This window comes from Oncorhynchus gorbuscha, linkage group LG14, assembly GCF_021184085.1.
Source record: "Oncorhynchus gorbuscha isolate QuinsamMale2020 ecotype Even-year linkage group LG14, OgorEven_v1.0, whole genome shotgun sequence".
Taxonomy (NCBI): Eukaryota; Metazoa; Chordata; class Actinopteri; order Salmoniformes; family Salmonidae; genus Oncorhynchus; species Oncorhynchus gorbuscha.
Genome location: NC_060186.1, coordinates 9,904,314 through 9,926,709, shown reverse-complemented (window position 1 = coordinate 9,926,709; position 22,396 = coordinate 9,904,314). Strand labels below are relative to the sequence as shown.

General features: G+C 44.9%; 1 protein-coding gene across 1 annotated transcript; it reads left to right on the top strand.

Annotated features, from left to right (window-relative positions):
- The first annotated feature begins 3,017 nt into the window (after positions 1 to 3,017).
- Positions 3,018 to 15,774, top strand: LOC123995871 (angiopoietin-4-like). The gene is made up of 6 exons (XM_046299550.1): positions 3,018 to 3,047; positions 14,247 to 14,274; positions 14,402 to 14,493; positions 14,687 to 14,804; positions 15,032 to 15,220; positions 15,458 to 15,774. Exons 1-6 carry the CDS (start codon positions 3,018 to 3,020, stop codon positions 15,772 to 15,774), a joined length of 774 nt encoding a protein of 257 aa, XP_046155506.1.
- Positions 15,775 to 22,396: the final 6,622 nt, after the last annotated feature.

Below are 22,396 nucleotides of genomic sequence, written 5' to 3'. Positions count from 1 at the left end.
TTTAATAAAATAACAGACATGAAACAAGACAGCGTAACAGTGGCGAGATACATGAAAACAGGAGCAATACCAACTGAGGAATGAACAAAGGGATGGGACATAATAAAGGGAGGTAATGCGGTCCAGGTGTGCGTAGTGATTACTGCCAAGACCGGTGGTTAGTATTCCGGCGACGTCGCAGGGGAGGAGCAGGAGTAGACGTGACAGTACCCCCTGTTGTAACCTATATGTCACCTCGTTGACCCTCCAGAGAATCTTGAACGGCCTGACAAATCAGGGGCTCAGTTTCTTGCAGGGCAGGCAGAGTGGGAGGTACCTGGTAGAGAGCCAGACTCGATCCCCAGAGCGGAACACAGGGGTCTCACTGCGGTAGCGGTCTGCCTGTTCTTTTTGACAATGGAAGGCGCGCTGGAGTCTCACTTGAGTGTCTCTCCACACTGATGTGCGCCGGAACTGATGTCGGTCCTGACAGTGACTCCTCAGGAACCTCCCCAGCTACTCTCTTCCTGGTCTCCCCACTGCTCTTGAGGTCGCTGAATGCACTCTTCCAGCAGGTCTTCCGTCATTATGGCCTTCCAGAGGACATCGTCTCCGACTGTGGCCCCCAATTCACATCACGAGTATGGAGGGCCTTCATGGAGAAGCTCAGAGTCACGGTCAGCCTCACTTCCCGGGTAACGGCCTCAGTCCAACGGGCAAGTGGAGAGGATGAACCAGGTATTAAACAACATGACTTAGAAAATCTATCCACTACCACCAGAATAGTGCTGAAACCGCCTAGGTCAGCAGTCGATCCCTTATCCATGTGGGAACGTAGATGCACTCAGGAGGACAGTTCAGGGTTGTGGGCTCCCTCTCTGTGTTCCAGGCCACTGGACCTACGACTCGAGACGATGGGATTATAGGTGCACTCTGGACAGGACCCTCTCCCGAATCGTAGATACAGGACAGGGCATCAGCCTTGATGTTCTTGGAACCTGGGCGATAGGTCAGCGTGAAGTCGAACCTGGTGAAGAAAAGTGCACACCTGGCTTGGCGCGGATTCAGTCTCCACGCTGTCCGTATGTACTCATGGTCGGTGAGCATGACGAAAGGTTCCTTGGCACCCTCCAGCCAGTGTCTCCACTCCTCTAATGCCAACTTCCCCGCCGGGAGCTCACAATTGCCAACATTGTATTTCCTCTCTGTGGGGGAAGGTTTCTGTGGGGGAAAGAGAAGAATGCACATGGATACAATTTCAATGGGTTACCCTGTCGTTGAGACAAAACTGCCCCCACGCCCACCTCTGACATGTCTACCTCAACCACAAAGTATATCGTGGGATCTGGGTGTTTGAGCAATGAGGCGGAGGTGAAATATCCCTTGAGGAGACGAAAGGCCTAGTTGGCTGCTGGGCTCCACACCAATGTATGAGGCCCACCCTTGAGGAGAGAGGTGAGTGCAGAGGCGATGGAGCTGAAGTTCCTGATGAAGCGGCGGTAGAAGTTGGCAAACCCCAAAAACGTTGTAACCCCTTTATGGTGGTTGGCACTGGCCGTGACCTAACCGCATCTACCTTCTTGTCATCCATCCTTACTCCCTGTGGGCTGATTTGGTACACTAGGAAGGATACAGCCTTCTGATGGAATTGACACTTCTCAGCATTGACGAACAGGTGGTTAGCCAAGAGGACTGCTCGAACGTGAACGTGAATGATGTGATCCTCCAGGGTAGCCGAGTAGACCAGGATGTATACACGACCATCTGGCATCCGAGCATGTCCCTGAACACCTCATTCATGAATGCCTGGAACACTGACGGAGCATTGGCTAAGCCAAATGGCATCTCCAAGTACTCGTAGTGGCCAGACATCCTGCTGACCGCTGTCTTCCACTCATCCCCCTCCCGAATGAGATTATAAGCACCCCGCAGGTCCAGTTTGCTGAAGAACCGGGCCCCGAAGAGCTGTTCGATTGCTGTCGGCACCAGAGGGAGAGGGTACTGATACTTCGTGGTAAGTTCATTGGGTCCTCTGTAGTCAAGGCATGTGTGTAAACCTCCATCCTTCTTGTCCACAAAGAAGAAACCAGCAGACACAGGGGAAGTGGACGTGAGGATGCAACCTTGTTGGAGCGCCTCTTGGATGTAATCCTTTATGGCCTGGGTCTCAGCCACAGACAGAGGGTAGATTCTTCTGTGCGGAGGTATTGCACCAGCAAGCAGGTCAATGGCGCAGTCCCAGGGGCGATGAGGAGGAAGACAGGTGGCGCGGGTCTTGGAGATCCTGGTATACCTCCGGGATGTTGGGCTGAAGGGCAACCACAGGACTCTCAACCCGACGTGGAACCACAGGGGACAGGGAAGCAGGTCCTCCGGCATTCAGGTGACCAGTCTGTGATTCTCAACCTCGACCATGAAATGATAGGGTTATGGCGTTGAAGCCAAGGGAGGCCAAGAATGATCTTGTGAACTGGTGCACTGGTGATGAAGAAGTGGATGTTTTCCTGATGAGTGGACTACACAGTGAGGGTGAGTGGTTGAGTGATGTGGGTGACGGTTCCGGACCCAAGAGGCCGACTATCCAGGACTTGAATCGGGAAAGGAGAGGAGAGCAGGTATGAGTTGATGTTAAGAGACGAGACAAGGGTCTGGTCAATAAAGTTCCCAGTGGTACCGGAATCCACTAACGCTGTTGACACAGTACATGAGGGACAGTTAGGCAGCATAATGGACACCAAAAAGGGCATAGCAGACAGTGATGAAGATGGAATATTCACTCCTGCCCTAGGCGCTGGAGTCTCACGTGACCGTCCCTCTGCTCTTGTGGATCCTGGATTTGGACATGCCGGACACCTCTGGAGCTCATGCCCTCCTTGTCCACAGTATAGACAGCGCCCCAGCTGTATCCGTCTGCAGCGCTCTGCCGCGGGGAGACGAGTGAACCCTACCTCCACGGGTTCTGGCTCTGATGCCGAGTATTCACTTAGGGAGAGAGAGAAATTATGAGATTACTGGCGCTCCCGAAGTAGGTTATCCAGATGGAGGCCATCTCAATGAGTGTGTCCAAGGTGAGTTTGCTGTCTCGACAGGCCAGTTCCGTCTGGACCTCTTCACAAACCTCTTCTAAATAGCGTGCGAAGTGCTGGCTCATTCCACCCACTGGATGCTGCTATAGTCTGAAAGGTGAGCACGTACTCAGCAGCTGTCTGGATTCCCTTCCGTAAATGCGGTAGCCGTTCACTTTCCTCTCTGTCCTCCGGAGAATTATCAAAAATAAATTTAAACAGCGCCACGAAACCCTCATAAATCCAGCTCCTCCTCTCCTCTCTCCCAGACATCCGTAAACCATTCCAACGCTCGCCCAGTCTGCAGAGAAATTACTGTGTACCTCTCGGTGGTGGGAGCTCCCCTCTGATGCAAAAACTAGAGTGAGCACTGAAGTAGGAAGCCACGGCATTTGGATGGTGTAACGTCATTATTTATCCGGGAGGGATACATGGGCATCGCTGACTTGAGCGGGTTGATGAATGGGCTGATGTACTTTCTCACTGGGTCGACTGGTTGTAGATTATCCTCCGCTGGATGAAGGCAACGCCTCCCGGGTGTGTTTGAGACGTTGCACACTGTGAAGAACCTCCTCCAAAGCTGATCCCAGTTATGCCAGCTGGTCATGGTGTTGATATTAAAGAGAACCCTGTTCATTGACCGTCTGAGATTTTAATTGCCTGCTGCTTCCATGGTTTGAGTTGGTATTCTGTAACAATGACACTGAGTCAAGGTGCAGGTGAAACATTTAATAAACAACAAACATGAAACAAGACGGTGTAACAGTGGTGAGATGCATGAAAAATCAAATCAAATCAAATAAAATGTATTTATATAGCCCTTCGTACATCAGCTGATATCTCAAAGTGCTGTACAGAAACCTAGCCTAAAACCCCAAACAGCAAGCAATGCAGGTGTAGAAGCACGGTGGCTAGGAAAAACTCCCTGGAAAGGCCAAAACCTAGGAAGAAACCTAGAGAGGAACCAGGTTATGTGGGGTGGCCAGTCCTCTTCTGACTGTGCCGGGTGGAGATTATAACAGAACAGGAATAATGCCAACTTGAGGAGTGAACAAAGGGAAGGGACCTACAATGAATTCCAGGTGTGAATCATAATGCTGACTACCAGTTGCGCATAATGATGAGTGCCAGGTTTGCGTAATGATGATTCCCAGGACCGGTGGTTAGTGTTCCGGTGATGTCACACACCGGAGGGGAGGAGCAGGAGTAGATGTGACAGTGTAAGGCGGTTTGGTATAATTAAGCAATAAGGCCCGGTTGATGGCCCGGTTTAATGCTCTAATTACGTTGGTAACCAGTTTTAATAGCAATAAGGCATCTCAGGGGTTTGTGGTATATGGCCAATATACCACGGCTAAGGGCTGTTCTTATGCACAACGCAAGGCGGAGTGCCAGGATACAGCCCCTAGCCGTGGTATATTGGTCATATACCACAAACCCCCGAGGTGCCTTATTGCTATTAAATACTGGTTACCAATGTAATTAGAGCAGTAAAAATAAATGTTTTGTCATACCCTTGGTATACGGTCTGATATACCAATCAGAATTCAGGGCTTGAACCACCCTGTTTATAAAGGTCAATATACCACTGCTAAGTGCTGTTCTTAGGCACGAAGCAAAGTGGAATGGTTAGAAGGTAAAACAGTTCAACACCACAGGAGTAAATGTCAGTTGGCTTTTCATAGCCGAGCATTCAGAGGTTCAGAGAGCAGGTCCAAGAGAGAAAGTGAGAGTGAGACAGGGTTGAAACAGCAGGTCCGGAACAAGGTAACACATTTGGTAAAAAACAGGTTGGGGTTCCATAACCGAAGGTAGAAACACTAGAACTAGATTGGCAGCACTACTAGGTGGACTAGGGACAGGGACAGACGGGAGTCATCAGGCCAGGTAGTCCTGAGGCATGGTCCTGGGGCTCAGGTTCTCCGGGATGGGGAGGGGGGACATAAAGAGAGAGAGGAGAATTAGAGGGAGTATGCCTAACACCACTCTGTACAGCAGATAGGACAGACTGACCCGAGCCCACCGCCACATAGGGTAGCATAGATACTGGAGACTGAAACAGAGTGGGTTGGGGAACACTGTGGCCCGTCCAAAGTTACCCTTGAACAGGGCCAATCAGGCTGGATATAATCCCACCCATTTACCAAAGCACAGACCCAACAAGGGTTATCAACAGACCACTAATGTACTAACCTGAGACATGGCCAAGTATAGCTCACAAAATATCTCCCCCACCATATGAGCAGAGGAGCCAGTGAGTTATCGCCCGTAAAATGGTCAGGGGCAGAGAATCCCAGTGGAGAGTCAGCCAGGCAGAGACAGCGAGGCTGGTTCATCACTCCAGTGCCTTATTGCCGTTCACCTTTGCACCTCTCGGCCAGACTATGCTCAATAATAGGACTTACTGAAGAGATGAGTATTCAGTAAGTCTTCAGTAACCTTTAAGTCTTCAGTAAAGCCTTAAAGTTTGAGACAGAGTCTGCATCTCACATAGATCGGCAGACCATTCCATAAAAGAGGAGCTCTATAGGAGAAAGCCCTGACTCCAGCTGTTTGCTTAGAAATTCTAGGAACAATAAGGAGGCCTGCATCTTGTGACTAAACTATGGTATTTCACATAAACAAAAACTATTATTTTGTGTTAATGACTATGTGGTGGAAGATGTGTTCAACACCAGAGAGAGCTCTTCAAAGATTCTGAACATAAAACACAGGCATTAAAAGTGAAATTCAAGTTTTGTAAATATACCACTTATATTTGAAAAACGTGCCAAAGTGATTGATAAGAACATATATATACTGAGTGTACAAAATATTGAGAACACCTTTCTAATATTGAGTTGCACCCCCTTTTGCCCTCAGAACAGACTCCATTCGTCAGGGCATGGACCCTACAAAGTGTCGAAAGCGTTCCACAGGGATTCTGGCCCATGTTGACTCCAATGCTTCTCACAGTTGTGTGAAGTTGGCTGGATGTCCTTTGAGTGGTGGACCATTGTTGATACTCACGGGAAACTGTTGAGTGTGAAAAACCCAGCAGAGTTACAGATACTGACACAGTGAAACTGATGCGCCTCGCACGTACTACCATACCACGTTCAAAGGCCCTTAAATATTTTGTCTTGCACATTCACTCTGAATGGCACACACACTGTGCACAATCCATGTCTCAAGGCTTAAAGATCCTTATTAAACCTGTCTCCTCCCCTTCAAAACCTGTCTCCTCCCCTTCATCTACACTGATTATAGTGGATTTAACAGGTGCCATCAAAAAGGCATCATAACTTTCAACTGGATTCACATGGTCGGTCTTGGTCAAGGAAAAAGCATGTGTTCCTAATGTTTTGATGCTCAGTGCATATTGTAGCAATCCTCGCTATATGAGCCATGTTATAATTCCCACCATGTGGGTTAACCCTATTGGTGTGATGTGTAAGGTGTTTGCAGAGATTGATGAGACGTTTTGAAAGGACGTTGGCCGTCGGACAAGTCAGGAATTATTTTGGGTTGCTCAAAGATTATGATCACTTGCCCGAAAATATAGATTAGCTATTTACATGCAGAAATGTTATATACATTATTGCAAGCCTTTCACCTACACATAGGGGATGAACCAGAAAGATCAGTTGTGGAATTCGTTGTATTTTAGTTGTCAGTAAAAAATGTTTCGCAGAGCAGGCTTAACTTGCTTGACTATAAAATGGGGAGGAACGAGAAAGTTCAGCTTTAGGCTGGAATTATTTGCAGTTTGGTTGTTTAAAAAAAATCATCTGCCCAATGGGGCAACCTCAGAGTAGACTCAACTAGTACGACTGCTAAATACACTTCCCGCAGACAATAGGGCAACTCTTAGTGTCAATCCCTGTTCACATCCCTGCCCTGCTGTTGGATACAATATCTTAAATGACAGTGTTTTTAATGCATTTGATTATCTAATCTTGAAGCCCATTCAAAGCAGCATGGGAAAGGAAACTGAAGTAAAGCATAAGCAGCTGTCACCTTCACAGTGAATATAAATTCCCTGATTACACATGAAGGCGATATCATGACGACGTTAGCTGGCTCCACGCATGCACTTCTCCCTTACCCATAGCCCTAACCTTAAAGTGTGACTTCCTTTAAAAAGACACAAATCCCTTTAAAAGCGGCCTGTGTGGCATCAATATGAGTAAGAAACAGTTATTCTAGTGTCAAAATTGACTTCTAATTTTGGTCAAGTAGGAGTTTGGAACATCAGTGCGTCATAACATGTAAATTAACGTTGGGTTTCAATTTCAAAATGTCCATTTGGCCAATAACATGGGGTGAACAGTTGTGGTGATTGCTCTCTACTCAATAGCATAGACAGTGAGACTGCCCAGCATCTACGACTCTGTTTACATAAAACAACACATCGCACTTTTTTTTTACTTGAGAAAAACTGTCCCAAACACCTTAGTTATAATGCAAAAACTAATTACAGATTTATCGAGTTATCTTAGATTCATTCTGGGAATTCTGAGGATTTTGAGGAAGTGAAATAGGATTACGCAAAATGAGTAACGTTCTTTTGATAATATGATTACTTTTGGACACTCCTCAGTTTATGCTCTAGACTGATCAGTTCCTTCTCTAACACTGTGACTCATGGTAGACAAAAATCATTAACCAAATGCAGAATCAGTCAGGAAACCTCCAAGACTGAAATTTAGTTTTTCTAACGAGCCACAGAAAAATACATGTGCCAATCGCACTTTAACCAAGTTGAAGCGTTGGCTAAACTGGGTTATTGTGAAATTGAATCATCATTTTGATAAGCTAATGTCATTATTTTGACAAAGCAAGTGAATTCTTGTCATAATTCAACATTCCAAAATCCGACATTTGCGACTGTTGGAGAAACTGTCATGTTTTGTCTTATATTGTCTTGTCATTATGCTTTCCCTTCTGTTCGTTTCCCCCTGCTGGTCTTATTAGGTTCGTTCCCTTTTTCTATCCCTCTCTCTCTCCCTCCCTCTCTCTCCTCTCTCTATCGTTCCGTTCCTGCTCCCAGCTGTTCCTCATTCTCCTACTCACTCATTTAGTCTTTCCACACCTGTTCCCTATCTTGCCCTCTGATTAGAGTCCCTATTTCTCCCCTTGTCTTCCGTTTCTGTCCTGTCGGATCCTTGTATATTGTTCGCCGTGCTGTGTCTTTGTCTCGCCCTGTCGTGTCTTGTTTCCCTCAGATGCTGCGTGTGAGCAGGTGTCTGAGTCTGCTACGGTCGGTGCCTTCCCGAGGCAACCTACAGTTTATGGTCGAGTCTCCAGTCTGTCCTCGTCACTACGAGTGGAATTAGTTTTTTTATGTTTTGTTTTCTGCTCCGATTTGTCTAGGAGTATTGCATATTTCCTTTACTGGAATAAAGACTCTGTTTTCGCCAAGTCGCTTCCCCTTGACTTGAGAAAAAGGATTCTGTCCCAAAACACTGGGTCCTCATTCACCTGCATAACAGAAGGATCCGACCAAGAATGGACCCAGCGACTATGGATTCTCTCTACTCTACTCTCGAGTTCCAGGGAGCAATGCTCGGCAGACACGAGCAGGAATTGTCTGCTGCTCGGCATGCCGTTGAGACCCTGGCCGCTCAGGTCTCCGACCTCTCAGGACAGTATCAGAGTCTTCGTCTCGTGCCACCAGCTACTTCCGGGTCTTCTGAGCCTCCGGAACCTAGGGTTAATAACCCACCATGTTATTCTGGGCATCCCACTGAGTGCCGCTCCTTTCTCACCCAGTGTGATATAGTGTTCTCTCTCCAACCCAACACATACTCAAGAGAGAGAGCTCGGATTGCCTACGCATATCACTCCTTACTGGTCGGGCTCGGCAGTGGGGCACAGCTATCTGGGAGGCAAGCGCTGAGTGTACTAACAATTATCTGAACTTTAAAGAGGAGATGATAAGGGTTTTTGATCGTTCAGTTTTTGGGAAAGAAGCTTCCTGGTCCCTGTCTTCCCTATGTCAAGGTAATCGATCCATAACGGATTACTCTATAGAGTTTCGCACTCTTGCTGCCTCCAGTAACTGGAACGAGCAGGCGTTGCTCGCTCGTTTTCTGGAGGGACTCCACGCTAAGGTTAATGATGAGATTCTCTCTCGGGAGGTTCCATCCAGCGTGGATTCTTTGATTGAACTCGCTATTCGCATTGAACGACGGGTAGATCTTCGTCACCGAGCTCATAGAAGAGAGCTCGCGTTAACTGTGTCTCCCTCTCTCCGACACTACCATCTTTCCCCACTGACTCAGGTGTTGAGCCCATGCAGCTGGGGGGTATTCGCATTTCGCATTTCGAGAGGGAGAGGGAACGGAGAATCACCAACCGCCTCTGTCTCTATTGCGGTTCCGCTGGTCATTTTGTCATTTCATGTCCAGTTAAAGGCCAGAGCTCATCAGTAAGCGGAGGGCGACTGATAAGCGCTACTAGACGGTCCTCTCCGTCAAGTACCTGTACTACCTTACCGGTCCATCTACGCTGGACCGGATCGGCAGCTTCCTGCAGTGCATTAATAGACTCTGGGGCGGAGGGCTGTTTTATGGACGAAGCCTGGGCTCGGGAACATGACATTCCTCTCAGACAGTTAGGGAGCCCACGGTCATGTTTGCCTTGGATGGTAGTCCTCTCCCCAGTATATTATGTGAAACACTACCTTTAACCCTCACTGTATCTGGTAACCATAGTGAGACCATTTCTTTTTTGATTTTTTGTTCACCTTTTACACCTGTTGTTTTGGGTCATCCCTGGCTTGTGTGTCATAATCCTTCTTTTGATTGGTCTAGTAATTCTATCCTTTCCTGGAACGTTTCTTGTCATGTGAAGTGTTTAATGTCTGCTATTTCTCCTGTTTGTTCTGCTCCCTCTTCACAGGAGGAACCTGGTGATTTGACAGGAGTGCCGGAGGAATATCATGGTCTGCGCACGGTCTTCAGTCGGTCCAGAACCAACTCCCTTCCTCCTCACCGGTCGTATGATTGTTGTTCTGATCTCCTCAAGAAGCGTTTTGCATCCGCTCCTATCCTTGTTGCACCTGACGTCACTAAACAGTTTATTGTCGAGGTTGACGCGTCGGGGTGGGCGTGGGAGCCATTCTGTCCCAGCGCTCCGATACTGACGATGGGGTCCATCCTTGCGCGTATTTTTCTCATCGCCTGTCACCGTCGGAACGTAACTATGATGTGGCTAACCGTGAACTGCTCGCCATCCGTTTAGCCCTAGGCAAATGGCGACAGTGGTTGGAGGGGGCGACCGTTCCTTTTGTCGTCTGGACTGACCAAAGGAACCTTGAGTACATCCGTTCTGCCAAACGACTGAATGCGCGTCATGCTCGTTGGGCGTTGTTTTTCGCTCGTTTCGAGTTCGTTATTTCTTATTGCCCGGGTACTAAGAACACCAAGCCTCATGCTTTATCCCGTCTCTTTAGTTCTTCTGTGGCTTCTACTGTTCCCGAGGGATCCTTCCTGTTGGGCGTGTTGTCGGGTTGACTGTCTGGGGAATTGAGAGACAGGTTAAGCAAGCACTCACGCACACTGCGTCGCCGCGCGCTTGTCCTAGTAACCTTCTTTTTCGTTCCTGTTTCTACTTGTCTGGCTGTTCTTCAGTGGGCTCACTCTGCCAAGTTAGCTGGCCATCCCGGCGTTCGAGGTACTCTTGCTTCTATTCGCCAGCGCTTTTGGTGGCCTACTCAGGAGCGTGACACGCGCCGTTTCGTGGCTGCGTGTTCGGACTGCGCGCAGAATAAGTCTGGTAATTTTTTTTCTGCTTCTGCTCCTGGTCTTGCTGGGTCTCAGTCTGTTCCCTGCCACCGCATCTCTCCTGTTCTTGTTCCTGCCCTTGCTGTGTCTCAGTCTGTCCCTAGTTGTTACTCTCCTGGCCTGTTTGGTCCTGTTTGCTCTAAAGCTTTCAGTTCTCTACCCGTGTCTCATTTTTTTTTTTTTTAGAGTAGTACCCTAGTTTCCCTTTTTATCGTTTTCCGTTACGGTCCTGAGGAGAGGAGTTGGGTTCTTTCTCGGGACGTGCTGGACCGTTTGTGATCTATGATTTCCTCCGTTGCCGCCAGTGTCCCTCCTCGAGAGCGCCAGGAGGCGCTCGGTGAGTGGGGGGGTACTGTCATGTTTTGTCTTATATTGTCTTGTCATTATGCTTTCCCTTCTGTTCGTTTCCCCTGCTGGTCTTATTAGGTTCGTTCCCTTTTTCTATCCCTCTCTCTCTCCCTCCCTCTCTCTCCTCTCTCTATCGTTCCGTTCCTGCTCCCAGCTGTTCCTCATTCTCCTACTCACTCATTTAGTCTTTCCACACCTGTTCCCTATCTTGCCCTCTGATTAGAGTCCCTATTTCTCCCCTTGTCTTCCGTTTCTGTCCTGTCGGATCCTTGTATATTGTTCGCCGTGCTGTGTCTTTGTCTCGCCCTGTCGTGTCTTGTTTCCCTCAGATGCTGCGTGTGAGCAGGTGTCTGAGTCTGCTACGGTCGGTGCCTTCCCGAGGCAACCTACAGTTTATGGTCGAGTCTCCAGTCTGTCCTCGTCACTACGAGTGGAATTAGTTTTTTATGTTTTGTTTTCTGCTCCGATTTGTCTAGGAGTATTGCATATTTCCTTTACTGGAATAAAGACTCTGTTTTCGCCAAGTCGCTTTTGGGTCCTCATTCACCTGCATAACAGAAACGTCTAGTATCGCAGTGAGTTGACATTAAATACTTTTTGTGACAACTGTCAGTGACACAAGCAACAATGGAGGCAAACACATACATAGAAAGGAAGTACTTTCCCTGGACCACAATTGAAGGACGTTGACTTAAAACAACTTGCCATTAACTATCTTTAGATGGTAAGTCAGCTGGTTTGGAGAAAGTCTGGTCATGCAGCAGTAGGTGAGGTCTACCTCTCCAGTGCTCAGAATGGTATTCTATGAAGCAAGATACTGTACATCTACTCAGGGTTTTCTGAAGCTAACCAGCTTCAGTTAGCTTCATGTTCCAGGTCAGGCTTAATCTGTACTACGACCTCTAGCAGGCTTGTAACTCCGCTTGCATGTCGCACATGGCTGGTCAGACACCAAACTCTTCATTGAGACAATGTTAAAACATAAATCCATGGGCAAGTCAGTGACACATTTTAATTTGTACTGAAATCAAAATGAAAGAAAAAGTTATCTTGCAAATTCTGCAAGCTATGGTATGAAATAGTATTTTAGAAGTGCTGTCTTTATTGTATTACTTATTGTTAATGGTCGATTTTGGTGAGTTTATCACTGCACAACCACAAGCACCTTTCTCCTAGCTATAAAATAATTGTATTAAGTCATACAAAAGTGTTACTGTGCGTAAAGTTTAAATTGCATTCTTTCATTACTAAATGTGAAATGTGATATATTTAAGAGGAGTTTGCTGTGAGTTAGCCTGCCCCAGAGCAGGCTACTTCTGAAGGATTTGTTGCAATAGAAATTGACCTGGCTAAAAGGTCAGCCACTTTTGTAAGACCAGTTATTCCGAGTTGCTGAGTTACCTCGCTAACACCTCAAACCTGCTTCGTAGGGTTGCCCATCTGGTCACCTCTGAGCCTGTGTGTGGCAGGGTGTGTCAGGACAAAACATTTTTTGAGTCCTGATACCTCCACTATGGGTTCAATGCATCAAAACCAATGACATCTTTCTGCTCCAGCAAGCACTACTCATGTCAGAGTTTTTGCAGAGCAGAGTCACAGAGGATTCTAATCTAGAACATTGGTGTTGAACACTGAGGATAAATCTGAGGGAAGAGCATCCACAGAACAGTGTTAGAGAAGGAACTGATCGGTCTAGAGCATAAACTGACGAGTGTACAAAAGTAATCAGGTTATCAAAAGAACGTTACTCATTTTGCGTAATCCAATGGATTATGCTACTAATTATTTTTCTTGTAATCTGTAATCAGTAACTGATTCAATTTTTCAAGAAATCCACCCAACCCTGATGCATAAATAATACCATTTGAAACACCGCAATTGTATTTGGGGTGAAAAGGAAAACTTTATTTTGTAATTTCCTCTAAACTCCAATATTGGATTGTTTAGTGTTTTCTGTGGGGGAGGGGAGGGGGGGGCTGTGAGTAGCATAGCAACAGGGCTCATTTTTGTCTCATACAGCAACAACTCAACAACACGTGCCACTAGGAAAAATATGTGCTTTGATTGAAACAAAACACTAGTATTCTACAGTTTCTTAACACCATATTCTCTACATTTGCACGCTGTACATAACTAAAAAGATCTAAATGCATATTCCCATGAATCTGATTGAGATCAAATGGTTGGCATGCAGATGCTGCATGGACATTTCTCTGGTTAAACTTGAAGAATTATAATTCACGAATGACAGTGAGAAATGTGAAGGGAGGGTGACCACAACAATTTGTGTGTAAAGTAAAGGTAAAGAAACATGTGTGCAATACATGATACAGATCTTTCCAGGAGATCAAGGGGGCGGAACGAGGGCAGTACGGATGGTTACCTACAGATCCACCCTCCTGGCCTAAATAAATAGGCTTACAGGAAACCCTCTCTGAATAACCTTTAAACTAACTGGGAGTCGACCATAGACCGTAAAGGAATACACGGGACAAGGTAGGTTTTCTCTTCACAAATCACACGCATACATGTTTCAAAATTGTGACATTAATAACTTACATAATATTTATCCTGTGTGAAATGTCTAATGATGGCAGCATAACAAAAAGCATATACTATAACTGTTCCATTTTCCCTTATTTGGTCAAACTGAATTTCAACTGTACATGTATGGTGACCACTGTGTTGTGAATGGAGAGGGAATGGTGAGGTTTCATGTTCTCTGTGATAATGTTGTGATATTTGCCACTAGTTTGCTCAGATTTTAGATGAATTAGACATTTCCTTTTCAGTTTAAAAAATAAAAGAATTTTGGTGGGATTAAAATTTTAAAGAATTGCAATATGTAATATCAATGCCACCCATAAAAATAAAAAAGCTGACAATGTTAATCACTTTATCTCTCTCTCAGAAAATTGTGACAAAATGTGGAATAGGATATTTTTTTGTGGACTGGTGGTCTGTCTCATCTGCCTCACTGACCAGACTCAGGTAAATATACAGTCAGTCAGCACTGAACAACAGAGAAACATGTTATTCCTTTAAACATGGGAGTAACCATTACTTATCTGCTGGTTTTGTACAGGAACAGAAAACACCTTTAGTTGTTCAAGGTAAGTGTTAGTTTTTTTTCTTTGTTTAACTTACATTGGAAACACAAGAGACAACCATTCTTAACCTCTGACCCCTGCCCTTTTCAATATGTTATTGTGTATGTGCATGTGTGTTTGCTAATTTCAGGGACAGATTGCACACAGATCAAAGCTCTCTCCCCTCGAGCCACCAGTGGGGTGTATGTCATTCAGCCTGCAGGAGTCACATCCCCCTTTATGGTATGGAAACATCTAAATATATAGGCCAGGTACTATATCTACAGTTGTCATTTGGTTACACAGCCACACAGGGGAAGTAAAGCTAAGCTATGGAATGTTGAAGGTGTCGCCAGGCTTGCCAGAGTTACTGGAATTCCACAGGGTTTCAACAAAACAATTTGTTGATTCAAAAGTATATTTACATTGTATACAGGTGTATTGTGAGATGCTGGCGGACGGAGGCTGGACAGTCTTTCAAATGCGCACTGGGGCAGAGGTTCTTTTCAACAAAACGTGGGCTGAATACGAACAAGGCTTTGGGATTTTACAGAGTAAGGAAGGGTCCCTCTAAACACCACATATTCCACCAGCAACGGATACTGAGAACTGTGTAGTTTGCTGAGCCATTGTTAGACTAATTTAAATACATTTTTGTCGATAATGCTCATGTTTACTTCTAAGTCAAATTATCATAGAGGGTTCCCCATAATGCAGTGCATTTACTCTTTAAGTATGTTTTTCACTTCTCAATTCAGTTCTCTTCCCTGTGGTTTCCTAGAGGACCACTGGCTGGGTCTGAGTAAGGTGTTTGCTCTAACCAAGGGGGGCAGGGGGCGGAGTTCGACTATGCGGGTCAACCTGTGGGACTTTGAAGGGGGCACTGCCTTCGCTGAGTACCGTGACTTCCGTCTGGGCACGGAGAAGGAGAGCTACAAGCTGAACGTTGGAGCCTACAAGGGCAACGCAGGTAACAGTTCATTTCAACAGCACAAGGTGACAGGGGTCATATTATTTACTTCAGTATAACAATTATTTTACATTTGGTGGCAGCAATGGAACCTCTCCGCCTCTCTTTTATGTCATATGATATATATGCTGTGTTGATATTCTAATATGGTGTATGCTTTTGAAGTCAATACAATTAAGAGTGAATTTGAAGTAGAACTGATGTACTCTCTCTTCCTCCCTCCCTGTCTCTCCGTAGGTGATGCCATCCGTGGGAAATACGCAGGCATTGACCAGAACGGCTTTGGCTTCAGCACAACTGACAAGGACAATGACGGCTGCTCACCCTGCATCTTATTTGGCGACATCGCCGTGGACAAGTGCAGCTTCTTGGATGGAGGAGGGTGGTGGTACAGTCGCTGTGGCTCTGCCAGCCTGAACGGTGACTGGCACCCCGCCGGTGAACACATCGGCTGGATCTCTGGCCTCCACTGGGCGACCTGGAAAGGACGTGTCCCGTACTCAACCCGGGCCAGCCGCATGATGATCAAGTCTGTGTGGGAGAAGTTATTATAGCAAACTAAAACTGAAACCTAAACTAATCATGCAAAAACGATTTTGTAAACTGAAATAAAATAATGAACAAGCCCATTTGAAAAATTAAAACTATGCTGAAACTATTATCTTTGACTCCAAAACCAAATAAAATAAAAATGAATTATGTTCAGTTGTATTAATAATTTCTTTATTTATACTTTTGGGCAAAAATCTAAATTGAATTTTCAAGCCTTTTTCTAATGGGGTTTTAAAGTTTCTGAATCTGGCGGGTAAATTCTGCAAGGAGATTGCGACGTTTTAGATAGGCCTAGCTTGTGCAACACTATCACTAGCTAACAGAGAAAAATCCACAAATTTATGTCCCTAACACTAAAACTTCAACTGAAAATAAACTTAATAAAAACGCAATAGCAATGTTTTTATAAAACTCATACTAAATAAAATCTACTAAATCAGGTCTGAAAACTAAACTGAAACTAAACTGAATTTCAAATAAACATAAAAAATATGTTATCGAAATAAAAATGAATTTAAAACACAAAACAAAAACCATTTCAGATGTGGCCTTTCACACCGAGGTTATGGTGTGAAAGGCCCTGTCTCAACACATCTGAAATGGTTACCTAGGCCAATGTCTCATTTCCTTTATGACCACCGGTCTGAGAAGCACCTGGCAGTGTGGCACAGTAGTGGGCATGAATAGAGGAAGCATTAAAAACAATATACAGTATTTGTACATTTTTTACATGTTTATTTTAGCCCCTTCTCTTTCTTATATATTTAGTCATATAGCATAAATCAGAACCAACCTGTGACATATTTTTTACCCTGTTTCCACTGGCACTAGCTAGCTAATGAGAGCCAGCAGGAATTTTAGTTGTCCAGGCGTATTGAAAGCTAGCTAGCTACATCATATCAAACCTTTCTGGTTTGCTTGGTTAGGCAGCTAGCTAATGCCATGGCAAGCAAGGTAGGAATTAAGCTAGCTAGCCTGTTATGCTCATGACAACACTAACTGTTTAGCTATCTAGCTCATGTCAGCAAGCTAAATACAGTACATGGCTCTGAGTCTGTCTGGCACTGGCAGGAGTATGGGGTAACGTTAGTTACAGCATAGTGAGGATGAATTAAATTCTTCAAAATCTTGCTAGCTAGCAACAATAGCGAAGCCAGCTGCAGTTACATATTGGCTAACTAGCAACATGACATAATTTCTCATTTCTAGCAGTGGAAGCGCAATTTGAACTAGCCAAACCAAGGCCAACACAACCTGGGTTGACTTCAAAGCGCCAATGGAAAGGGGGCTTTGGGGTGTCTTCTGGGCGTTCATGAATTTAGAGTGTTGTCAGATTGTGCGTTTCACATTTCACTCTTGGAGAGTTCAGAGCACACACTGGATGCTCTGGCCGAGGAGTAGAGTTGATCCGAGTGTTCTGACCTCAAGCATCCAAGCTAATTGGCTGAAGTTGGCTATCTTGCTAGCTACTTCCAGACACAAATGAGAGAACACCTCACTGTGACCATTTTACTTGCCCTAGCAGAGCTGCTTAGGCTGTTTTCATGTTCTCTAGAGCATTGGAGACTGTAACTGTACTGTACTCACTGTTTGCACTGTGATGCAGGGTCTTAGACCGCTGCGCCGCTCGGGAGGCTCCATCCACAAGGTTTTTCATTCTTATCAATTGCCTTGCACAAAGTATCAAAATAATAAAATATTACACAGGACTCTTAAAGAATTGAATTTCAATGTTAATTGTATTTTTTGATGACACATGGGAAAAAATATGGAAAAATGAATAATGAAATGTTATGTAATCATCTGCCAGAGAGTAGCCCCAATCGGCCCGAGTCCAAGTAATATATACATTTGGGCCAGAATCTGCCCGAGCCCCAATGGGCCAGATAACTCACACCGGAATCGGCCCGAACTCAATCCCCGCATACTAACCATAAGTAATACTGACTAGGGCCACATGATGGCAGCCAAGTCTGACTCTCATTCAAGTGCCCCAACTCTCAGCCAGAATCATCCCAAATCCACTGTTTTATTTCTTTATTTCTATTTTAATGACAGCCTAGGAACAGGGGTAGAACAACAGATTTGTACCTTGTCAGCTCGGGGGTTTGAACTTACAACCTTCCGGTTACTAGTCCAACGCTCTGACCACTAGGCTACCCTGCCGCCCACTGTGCTAGCGGGGTAGCAAGCTATCCACCTTTAGTCAGTTAGTTTGGGTGCTTGACTGCCTTTACCAATGGACAATCTGACAATGCTCTGAATTTAAGAACACTCAGAGCGTACTCTGGCACTCCTGAGTGAATTTACGAACACACACCCTATAAATCCACAATGGTCAAAGCAATGTTTTCAGTGAATACAAAATACTCTGTTGACATTTTATTTTTCACACTGCAACAATTCTACATATCTAACTTGTGAACAGTTTCATCACAGAGTTTGACATAATTTATTATCTAGAATGTTGATATTGCATGAATTTGTTAGCACACACTTAGCCCATAACTGTTAACATGGTAGGAATCATGCTTTCAATGGTCTGTGTTTGTGATGAAATAATAGTTGTACTTATTGAATATTAAATCACGTATGGTTTCTCATTCCACAGTTAATAGGTTTGTTTTTATCCTACCATATAAGCCTGTTTTCTAACTTTGATTGAATACTGATCTTTAGCTTTGTCACGTGTTGCTACAATAAGCACTGGGCTCACTTGAAAAAAGATATGAAACTGATCCTGGTTAAATAAAGGGTAGACAAAATAATTAAGGATATACCTTTGATAAATGATGGTTAACAAGGCAATGTACCCTGTTGCACCAACCACAACTATTTGAACATCATGTAACATTTCAAATAAAGCAGAACAATTGCAAGAAATTAGCCATTGTCAATCAGTTGAGTGCTGTTTCCAATGTTGCAGCCCAGTTTGTCACCTGTAAGAGTCTAACTATTCCTGTGATTTCTTTACACAGTGTCCTGAAGAGATATTCACACACACACATGAGGTATTGTAACATGTATTGCTATTGTTATTATGATAAGGATTATGGTAAGACCTTTAAACAGGTCCACATTCACAAGGCCGCAGGGCCAGACAGATTACCAGAACGTGTACTCCGAGCATGCGCTGATCAACTGGCAAGTGTCTTCACCAACATTTTCAACCTGCCCCTGACTGAGTCTGTAATACCAACATTTTCCAAGCAGACCACCATAGTCCCTGTGCCCAAGAACACTAAGGTAACCTGCCTAAATGACTACCGACCCGTAGCACTCACGTCTGTAGCCATGAAGTGCTTTGAAAGGCTGGTCATGGCTCACATCAACACCATTATCCCAGAAACCCTAGACCCACCCCAATTTGCATACTGCACCAACAGATCCACAGATGATGCAATCTCTTTTGCCCTCCACACTGCCCTTTCCCACCTGGACAAAAGTAACACCTATGTGAGAATGCTATTCATTGACAGGTCAGCGTTCAACACCACAGTGCCCTCAAATCCCATCACTAAGCTAAGGAACCTGGGACTTAACACCTCCCTCTGCAACTGGATCCTGGACTTCCTGACAGGCCGCCCCCAGGTGGTGAGGGTAGGTAACAACACATCCGCCACACTGATCCTCAATGACCTGATGGCCATTGACTCATTTACTCAAGTGTAGTCATATGTCTGAGAGGTATTCTTTCACTTCATTGATTAGGCCACAGTACATCACTGTTAAAGAGCCATATCAAATATATATAATATATATATATATATATATAGCAAAGATCCAAAGTTTCTCCCTGAAACTAATATTCCTGTTGATATTGTTGTTATTATGGCTTAATAAGAAGGTTGATTTCTGTCTTTAATGTCTGCATTGGCTGTGTCCTTATGGCTGTGCATATCCTCCTTTCTTTTTAGCCTCTGTTACATCACTACTGCTACTAAAGGTAAAAAGGCTGGATATGTGTCCATCAGACTTCTATTACCTTTCACGTGCCTGAGGACAGTACATCTATTTGTGAGGATTGGTACACAGGCTGACTCCTGAAAGCTCTTCTCTCACCTGGGCCAGAATTTGCTCTGAAACTGTCTTCTAATTGTATCAAATTCTCTGTCCTGCCATCAGTTGAGTCCATCAGATAGCCCTTCTGTCGACATTGTGAGAAGATTAAGATGAAAATGTACATATAGAAATAACATATAGAATCCCTAGAATAGACAATGGGATTCTTGCAACTTGCCTAAGAAACTAATTAATTATTTCTTACTTTTATTTCTTACTTTTTTTAGGTATTTTCTTAAAACTGCATTGTTGGTTAAGGGCTTGTAAGTAAGCATTTCACTAAGGTCTACACCTGATGTATTCAGTGCATGTGACAAATACAATTTGATCAAATATGGTAAAAGATTGTATCAAACAATGTATTTGTATATATATATTGTGATCTGTGGATAGGTGAAACAGATCAGGGTGTGACAAATATATCACACTGCCTCAGACCTTATTGCCTAAAAATACAATTCCGGTGATACAATTAGTAATGAAGTTTTAGAACTGTCAAAGCTGTCTTGTGCTTGTCTCCACACCCACCCAGGTGTCTCCCATTTGTTCCTGTATTCCCTGTGTATTTATACCGGTGTCTCTGTCTGTCTGTTGCCAGTTTGCCTTGTCATGTCAAGTCAACCAGCGTGGTTTTCCCTGCTCCTGTATTTCCTAGTCCTCCCAGTTCTGACCCTTTGCCTGCCCTGACACTATACCCGCTTGCCTGACAATTCAGCCTGCCCTGACCTCGAGCCTGCCTGCCGCCCTGTACCTTCAGAACTCTGATCTTGTTTATGAACTTCTGCCTGACCTGGAGCCTGTCTGCCGCCCTGTACCTTCAGAACTCTGATCTTGTTTATGAACTTCTGCCTGACCTGGAGCCTGCCTGCCGCCCTGTACCTTCAGAACTCTGATCTTGTTTATGAACTTCTGCCTGACCTGGAGCCTGCCTGCCGCCCTGTACCTTCAGAACTCTGATCTTGTTTATGAACTTCTGCCTGACCTGGAGCCTGTCTGCCGCCCTGTACCTTCAGAACTCTGATCTTGTTTATGACCTTCTGCCTGACCTGGAGCCTGCCTCTTGCCTGCCCCTTGTTTTTCAATAAATATCAGAGACTCGAACCATCTGCCTCCGGTGTCTGCATCTGGTTCTTGCCCTGTGTTGTTATAATATTGGTCTATATACCACAGCTAAGGGCTGTTCTTAGGCACGACTCAAAGGGGAGCGGTTGAACAGAGCGGTGCAACAGATCAACACCTCAGGAGTAAATGTCAGTTGGCTTTTCAAAGCAAAGCATTCAGAGGTTCAGACAGCAGGTCAGAGAACAAGAGAGAGAGCGAGACAGGGTTGAAACAGCAGGTCTGGGACAAGGTAGCACCTCTGGTAAAACAGGTCAGGGTTCCATAGCCGCACACCACCACATAGGATAGTATAGATACTGGAGACTGAGACAGAGGGAGTCAGAGACACTGTGGCCCTGTCCAAAGTTAACCCTGCACAGCGCCAGTCAGGTCGGATATAATCCCCACCCACTTGGCCAAAACACAGATTCTGTCAGCTAAAATTGCTAAATCTTTTCTCTATGCCAAGCAAAAATATTTTGAGTTTGGTGACAAACCACACAAATTACTCGCCAAGCAACTTCGAAAAAATGTGAGTGACCGAATGATTCACAGGGTTAAATCTGCATCTGGGGAATTACTCTCTTCCCCCAAAGACATCAATGACAGATTCCGGCAGTTTTATGAGACTCTATATACATCTAAAGCGGATCCTAACCCCTTAATTATGCAAACATTTTTGGAGGACTGTAATCTTCCTGCCCTGAACCAGAAAGATTCTAACTTCCTGAATAAGGAAATATCTCTTGATGAAATTCGAGAAACAATTAAATCTCGAAAGAGTGGCAAGACCCCGGGCCCAGATGGATACCCTGGTGAATTCTATAAAACATTCAGCAACATGCTCTCCCCCTATCTGCACAAAATGTTGATTCGGGCCAATGAGGATGGATCTCTCCCTTCTACTTTGGACGAAGCGTTCATTACAGTTATACATAAGAAGGGTAAAGATCCAGAAGAGGTAGGATCATACAGACCAATATCTCTCCTTAATACAGACCAAAAGATTTTAGCAAAAACTCTGGCTAACAGGCTTAGCACTTTAATTGGCAAATTGGTCCATTCGGATCAGACCGGCTTTATCCCTAACAGAAACTCATTCTTCAATCTCAGGCGCCTCATCAATATTATGTATTCTCAGAGGTTACCCAACGTGGACCTTGCCGTCATATCTCTTGACGCCGAAAAGGCCTTTGACCAAGTTGAGTGGCCCTATCTAGTCAAGGTCCTACAGAAATGTAATATTGGAGATAGGTTCATAAATTGGATCCAGCTTTTATATAGGAACCCCTGTGCCAGAATACTCACTAACCAATCATTGTCGCCCTTACAGTCATTTAACCTCAACAGGGGAGCTACAAGGACCACAACCAATCATTGTCAGGGGGGACAAGGCAGGGTTTTGCGCTGTCGCCTATGCTCTTCGCCCTAATTATCGAACCGCTCGCTCAGACGATTAGA

Excerpts from the sequence above, each read along its gene's own strand:
- LOC123995871 (XM_046299550.1), top strand. The coding sequence starts at position 3,018 with ATGGAGGCCATCTCAATGAGTGTGTCCAAG. Across the intron at positions 3,048-14,246 it reads TCTCAATGAGTGTGTCCAAG|GAACAGAAAACACCTTTAGT; the intron begins GTGAGTTTGCTG and ends GGTTTTGTACAG. Across the intron at positions 14,275-14,401 it reads AACACCTTTAGTTGTTCAAG|GGACAGATTGCACACAGATC; the intron begins GTAAGTGTTAGT and ends TGCTAATTTCAG.